The 7,988-nt window shown below is 36.5% G+C and overlaps 1 protein-coding gene across 4 annotated transcripts in view; it reads right to left on the bottom strand.

Annotated features, from left to right (window-relative positions):
* Positions 1–1,621: 1,621 nt before the first annotated feature.
* Positions 1,622–7,988, bottom strand: part of HECW2 (HECT, C2 and WW domain containing E3 ubiquitin protein ligase 2) — a 176,922-nt gene continuing 170,555 nt past the window's right edge. For all 4 annotated transcript variants that reach the window (XM_088135692.1, XM_088135691.1, XM_088135690.1 and 1 more), the window contains 2 exons: positions 6,441–6,553; positions 1,622–3,521 (listed from right to left, as the gene is read on the bottom strand). In XM_088135692.1, coding sequence (XP_087991818.1) covers positions 3,410–3,521; positions 6,441–6,553 — 225 coding nt within the window. In that variant the 3' untranslated portion in view covers positions 1,622–3,409. The remainder of the gene's footprint in view (positions 3,522–6,440; positions 6,554–7,988) is intronic.

Genomic DNA, 7,988 nt, shown 5'->3' with positions numbered 1-7,988 from the left:
GACTTCCCTATGTCCAAAAAGAGAATCTCAAAACCATGGTAACATCTGTTGCAACATTAAGATGACTTGGAAGACATCTGCAATAAATAACCTACAGCTTTACAAACAGCTACAGTTTGTAGATGTCAGAGCATAAACAAAAAGATACAATTCTCAATGTTGAACAGTGGATTTCTGGAAGCACGAAAGGAACCACAGAATTTATTCCCATAGCTTAAAAAAGCAAGCGAAATGCCATCCTACTGTTCCCTGCCAGTTTTATGACCTGCCAGAAACTTTTCTTCAGAAGCTCTGCCAGATGCTATTGCCTGGATTTCCAACTTCCCTTGGAGATAATATGTTGTGCTTGTTCATGTATTTAGTGAACAAAGACTTTATCTTAAGCTGTACATAGGTTGGCCTTTTGATCAGAATTGAGTTTCATTTTAAATGTTCTCCTAATCTAATCAGGAGTGATGGGATTGTTCATTTTATACCCTGGATTTGTGTGTAATAGAATCACTTTGTTCAAAATAATGGAGTTGGTAAATAACTTACATCATCCAATTTTGCGTAGTGGTTAAGACAACAGGCTAGAGACTGGGAGTTCTAGTCCTGCCTTAGGCACAAAGCCGGCTGGGTGACTCTGGGCCAGTCCCCCTCTCTCAGCCCTAGGAAGCAGGCAAGAGCAAACCACTTATGAAAAATGTTGCCTAGAAAACTGCAGGGACTAGTCTAGGCAGCCTCCAGGATTAAGACTGAGTGTGACTATACAGTTAGTACAATTACATATTTGACACGGAAGAAATGGTGTGTTCAGTGCCTGTTTTAATTAATATAAGACAATTTATTTTTAATCTTAACAAAACCAGATTTTGAACATACCTTTTTTCCCATGTCAAATAAGTAACTCGTTTAAATGCTTTGATTTTCTGGAGTAATACCTAAAAGGATATAGATTGTGAGTACACGAAGTGAGCCTGTGAATAGAACTAGGATTCCAGCTTAGAAAAGAAAGGTTCCCCTGTATAAGGACAGAATTATCCTACTCACAGAACAATGGGATCCCTTGCGCATATAGTCTTCTGGATTATAGGTTCAGTTTTCACTTTTCATTTTGTTAGCAACTGTAACATAACAGTAATGCAAAATCTAAACTCTGAGCATTTTTTATACTTTTTTCATCTCAAATGATGCAACTAAACGTTTAAAACCTGAATCATTCTGAGGAGATTTATTCAACTGTTTGTCAGTTTTAGAGAACGTGCCTATTTGGATGTGGAAATACAGAATTCTTTGCATGTTTTTCACCAGATCAGAAACAGCAGAAGCTGAGGAGGTGAGATAGAACTCTATTTAAGAAAGAGGATATATTGTTTCAGTTTGTTACTGCCTTGGCTCAAACAGAACCAGCATCCTACCTCGGGAATGTGTAGAAGCAGTCTCCCCTTTAGGCCATCACTGCAGCTAAGCCACATTTCAGGTGAATGAAATCTAGCTTTTTAAATTTTTAAATTTTTTTATTATTAAATTTGTATGCCGCCCATCTCTCCCCAATGGGTGACTATGGGCGGCATACAAATTTAAATAATAATAATAATAATAATAATAATAATAATAATAATATATATTATTAATTTTTTATAGCAGTGACTAATTTGAAGAGCATGGATACCAGTCTGTTTCTCAGAGACAGGGCTGGCAATGCCATGAACATCACCCAGGTTCATCAAGAGTAAAAAGTAGATTACGCGCAGTGTATTCATTCTTGGTGATCACGAGAATCAGAGTAGAAGACTGGGCACCCCTTTCTCCTCTGCCGTATATGAAACTGGTCTTTCAGCACAGGAGATCTTTATAAGGAAGAAGTTCAATCCTTTTTAATGTTTCTAAAATTAAAAGCTTATTTGACATGGCGAATTCATGCTTTCAGATAAACCATAGAAAAGTATTTCATTTTAAGAAACATTTATAAGAAAACTAATCAGTGAAAATGTGGGTTTAGAAAGACACTACAAACAGTTTACATCTTGGAGACGGTTTGCTGCTAAATGTGAGAGTGACACAAAGTGGTTCATCCATTTAGGTGCTAGTCTTCTTGCTTTTCCAGATCCATTGTAATGCTTATAATAGTGCTGTACAAAAGTAAAAAAGCAGCAAAATATGAAATATCTGTACTCAGCTCTATCTGTATTCAGCTCTAATGAAATTAGTTAATGGATGAAAAATAAATGCATTTGAAATAAAATGCATATTACACATGTAGCGAGCCTTACAAAATTATTATTTAACTGTGCAGAGTCCTGATATTAACTAGAATGTTACTGGGGGGAAAAATTCTGTTAGCTACCTAACTATAGATTTTGTATGAAGTGATATATAGTTTTTGTTAGTTAAATCACAATATCCCTTTGACTTTGGTACATTCAGTGCAAAAAATAGTTTCAGGAATATCTTACCTTTATAAAAATAAAGGGGTGTGTGTATGTGTGTGTGTGTATACACACACACACACACCCCTTAAGCATGTAAAGAATTGAACACAAGAACGGTATCTATTTAAGCATGGAAAAGTGAAAAGAACAAAAAGGTCTATTTGCTATTTTCTTATTTACACCCTAAGAAAATCAATATTATGAACTTACAAAAATAAACAAAAGTCGCTGTGTAAGAGGCTTTCTTTTTCCTGATATGCTGTGATAAAGTCATGTTATTTTTAAAAAAGCCTTCATGCAGTATAAAGAATAAAGTTAATCATTATTCTCTTACAATATCTCTGCTTCTGCTAAACATTATTTGCATATACAATTGTACAGATTCTCCTAATTAAAAGTCCTGTTCAGCCATCTCTTGTTGCCAACTTTTCTTCATACTCTTGTTAAGCTGCAGAAAAAAATTGCTCTTTGTGCTGTATCTTTGAAATGCAATAGATGTCATGCAGGCACACATTGTTTTAGGTATAGCATATATAGCATATTCTTGTATGTGTATGACATATAATAGTGTATCATTGGGAAATAACTTCTACTTGATCTTTAAAAAGTATTTTTACTTGTCCTCTTACAATTTAGCAGCAAGCTAACAAACTTTGTATTTCATCTTAATTCTGTTCAAATATTTTGATGAAATCCATTTTTGAGATGCATTAGATTTTGCAGTGGTCTGATTGTTGCTGATCACTTGTCGTTTTTTAAAATCCTACTAAATTTTAAAGATTTGGTGCTCACGAGAGTAAGGCTACAACCTTTGCTCTGGAGTACTCATACAGCTGTTTCAGAGTTCTCAAATCTAGTTTTTCTCATTCATAAAGTCCCATTCTTCCATCTGCACTGTACAATAGTTTTTATCTTTGCAACTTGCTATAAGCATTTGTGTTTTTTGGGGGAGTGATCCACAAAAGTCCCAGATACTGGGTTGGACAATTCGTGTCTTATTCAAGACCAAATGTGCTTGTCTCTTCGACAGCTGTCAACAGCTTCTCGTAGAGCATGGAGAACGATGGGTAAGGAGGAAGGTCAAGACGATTGAAACAAGTGTGAGCTCTGGGGAAAAATGGAGAAAAAGTTTTTATGACATCAAAAATCAAGTGCAGAAAAACTAAGAATAAGAACTTCTCCCCAAACATACTCTGATTTAAAATTAATTTATTCCTAGACTAAAAGATGAACTGTAAACTCAATTTATTATTTTTTTCTATGCCTCTGCTTAAAAGCAATAAATACTTTAATTTCTAGTTCTCTGCTCCAAAGTAGTGGCCAGGATATAGAGTATTTTTTAAATTTAAACTTATATTTTTAAAACTCTCTTACAATATTTCTGCTTTTCAAAATTACTGGGATGAAAGGGGAAAAAAGAAGGCAGATATCTGTAAAGAAGTCAAAATAGGACCTTGCAGTATTTTTAAGATTAATAGCTTTTCAGAAGCATGCCAAAAAGTCTCTTCCAAACAGTGGATGTAATCAGAATGAAAAAGAAATTAGATTTAATTAAATACAGTTGCTATTACTATATTAAAATACATTGTAAATGTTCACTTTAGTGGATCTTAAAATTGAGGCAATATTATTCTAGGCAATTCATTACTCTTCTATTTATGGTATTTCAGAATACCAAGTCCACAAATAAATTAGCTCTATTACAACTTTGATAAAGTACTTTTGTGTTCAGGAAGGAAGTCTATAGTTAAGAATTCTCCTGGGTTACGTTATATTTGTTCATAATTCTCATTTTCCAATATGGTAACATACTTCCTTAGATAATGGGAACTTTTATGACAGTCTCCATTAACTTTCCCCTTCAAAATACTTCATACTTAGTTTCAGCATGCAAGTGAAATTACTGTGGATCCAAAATCCACAGTATAAGTTTCATGCATGAAAGTTCAGACTAAGTACATACAAACAACAAGGGAACAAACTACATGTGATAAAGCAGCCTCATTGTTTGGTCTCAAACCTGCCCATCCACATCCATATGAGTAATGCTAATTCACCCATACATGTCCCCCATTTTATCACCCTACGCATTTCATCATGGCAGGCATTTTTACCATCATGGCTACAATGAACTCAGAGTGCAAGAAGATAAGGAGAGAGGTCTATCTCAATTCTGTTTTCCCTTATTCTTCAGCTGTAAGAACTAGGGTCCCAGTACTATTTTAGAGGTGAATAGCGCACTTATGAGCAAACCTGGTTCCCCATAACAGTAAAGCTTGATCTCTACTGACCTCAGAAATATTCAAGGAAGATTATAATCCTAATGGGTCTCAGCAGATTGTAAAATAATACATTTGCAACAGAAAACTGGAACAAGTTAGATCATATTTTAAGTCAGTCTCCAGTAACACAGAGGCAGATTCTTCATGGACTCTTGAAAGAGCCTGCTGAGACCTCACTAAGGCTCTTTGCCTCGAAAATATGAGTAGCCTCAGTCAGTACCTGGCAGGATCTGAAACTTGCTATTGAGGCCTCAACAAATTCTGTACACAAGTGCTACGAAATTTCAGAAAACAACCCACTTTCTTTTCACCCAGAGCTGAGATTGAGAAATCAGCCATTTCTTAAAAGTTTATGATTAATCTTATGTTTTATTTAAACATGTTTACATCCATCCATCCATTTAAACGTGCTTACATATTTATAAATATTGTTACATCATGCTAAAGTTATAAGCCCATATCAGCAGCAAAGCAAGGACAATTCAGAATTAAAAATTAGGTAAGTTGATTTTCAGGCATTCAAGAAAGTGTTAACATTTATTGTGATCTGCATGGAAAAAAATCAGACTGCTTTATCTCATTCATTCTCATAGCTACTATTATTTACCACCAGAGAGCTCAACCTGAGAGGTAATGGGCATAAGCACAAGAGGGTAGGTTTTCCAGCAAACTGTATTTAAATTAACCACCATTTATCAACTAGAATATGACAAGCTGCTGTTAACAAAAATAGAAGCAAAAGCTTTCCAACTGCTTACAGGTATGCCATAGGAAAGGAGATGAGAGAGAGAAGCAGCCCGTGGCTTGCTGCTGCTTGGTAAAAAGAAAAAAAATCCAGTGCTGCCTCATGAGCTCACTGCTCCCTTCTGCTCAAACACATTATTTTGCAGCACAGAACAATAGGTTCTTTCAGGCTATACCCTGACAGATACTCAAATTAATAACTTTCAGGCAGCAGAGATTCAAGGACACAACTCTTGATAAACTAGTTTTATTACAGATAGCAGAAAACCAACAACTATAAATGGTAAGACTCCAGCCATCTCTCTCTTCCAAGTCTTCTCTCTCCTCCTCCTGCCTGTGCATCCTGACAGAGAGTCAGTTGCTTCTCTGAGGAAGGAGTGGTTGACTGGCATGCAGTCATATTGTAATATAAGGCCATCAAAATGGTGGGTATGACCAGGCAATTGAAGCTCTGCCCCTTTTTAACATGTGGTCCCAGGCCCTCTGCTTCCGACCTTGCTGTTTCTAGCTCTTACCAGATCTATCAGCCAAAAGTAGCATCTTCTGTTAGCACTAGTCTTTTGTTTTTTTTCCACATAATTAGGCTTTCACTACTTGCTCAAAGAGTCTGCTTTCCACTTCTTTTAACAAACATTCATTCCTTGCAACAGACATATAATATCATATCCTACCCAAGGCCATAATCAGGACAAGCAGCTGAGACCACAATCAGATATTATGCACCAATGGCAAAAGACAAAGATAGAAAAGAAAATGGGGCAGAAAAGAACAGTTTCAAAATAATGTTATTGTGTGTTTATATTTAATGTAAAAAATTGCTGAAAAGGGAGAGTGTTTTTGGAGACAAAAATAAAATAAGAGTGGTTTTAGCTCTACAGTAAGCAAATCTAAGGAACAGGAAACAAATTATGCTGAATCCTTTGATTCTCTTTTGTTTATAAAAACCCAAATTCTTAACTATCCAGTGGATTTATTTTAAACATTCTTAGAGTTACTTTACCTGGGCAGAGCAGTGATTTTCCCCCATTTTTCTACACAGAATCTTCTTGGCCCATTGCTTCCTCTCAGAGAAGCAAAACCTTCATAAGGTATACTAGATGTGCCTGTAACAAACTGGAAAGTAACAGAAAACACTGTAACTATTTATTATTGAAAAGTACAATCTAACACATAGTTAGTATTTAATGTAGAAAATTGCTACATTAGTTCTGTTTTTCATCTTCTATTTTTAAATACATAGATGAGCTCTTACATGCATTTATCTGGGAAAAGGTAAAATTTGTTTTACAACTGTGTTAGTCTGTAGAAAGGGCAGTCAAGACAATGTATACAGGAAGCCAACTGGGAATCACCCCTTGAAGGGAGATATAATGTGCTAGGTGCCTCAAGCTGCAGTCCTCTCAAGACTTTATTGAACCTGGTGTGGAATATACTTTTGAACAAGCATACTGACTATGCTGTATGGATCTGGCTATGAGAGTTTCTGGAGGTAGCTTTTGGGATTATCCACACACCTTACTTGTCCTGGTGCAGAGATAGCCTGCTTACCGCTTTCTGAGACTATGTCAGTGAGGCAAGATGAAGGCAGATCAAGGTGATGCAGTAAGAAACTAGTCTTTTCCACTAGAACATGGAATTAGTTCTCTGCCATGCAAACATTTGATGTCACGTGAAGGAGGAGCCTAGGGGAGATTGGTGACCAGCAGGGCCCCAGCTGGTCTACTGTAGGACTGCCTCCCCTCATTTGGCTGCTGGAGAACCCAGAGCCTTCCTGGCAATTCAAGATTTGTTTTTCTTCTTGCAGGATCAGGGGAATATCACCCTAATAAGCCAACTTCCACAAGGTCAGTATTCCCACTGGTAACCCTGTATAGCCCACTGCCTCCATATATGATGATTTTCCCACTGGTAACCTCCCTTGCAATCTCTGTCTCATTCCTTACCTTCCTGCCGGTCTCTCTCCCCTGTCCCACCAAGCACAGATCCTTTGACTTCCTTGTGAAGGGAGAGGAACAAGGAAAGTGGAGTATCTGCTCTTGGCTGGTGGGATGGGCTAGGGGGCAAGTGGGGGGAGACAGGCAGGCAGCAGTGAAAGAGAAGAATCCCATTCCCCTTCTCTGCTTCTTGCTCTTCTAACAGTAGCCCTCCATTAAAGGACAAAATCTAGCTACTACATTATTTTCTATACAAAACTGCTTATGTTATGTTCATAATGTATAAAATCACTGACACATGGGGTTGCCCTGGTTTCATAAGTATCTCCTACATGTGTATCAGCAGTAATGGTAAACGTTTGTTGCCAGTTCAATCCACATGACTGGTGATTCTCTAGAGGGATAATGTGCAAATTTAAGCAACTGAATGAGTAGGGGAAGAATACAATTAAATATTATACTATAATATACTTTATAGGTTTTTTGCAACTGACTACAGATCACATATTAGACTTTGAAGTTACAATATTAGTGGAATAAGCTGTATTAAATACAAAGCTTTCTTAAAAGATATCTTAATGTATCACTCCCTATTTTTTCAGACTAGAAAAATG

The sequence above is a fragment of the Python bivittatus genome, unplaced genomic scaffold, assembly GCF_059951505.1.
Source record: "Python bivittatus isolate LINGU-HERP-01145 unplaced genomic scaffold, Pbiv_v1 ctg000200_np1212, whole genome shotgun sequence".
NCBI lineage: Eukaryota > Metazoa > Chordata > Lepidosauria > Squamata > Pythonidae > Python > Python bivittatus.
Note: the sequence above shows the minus strand (reverse complement) of the source record. Positions and strands in the feature narration are given on the sequence as shown.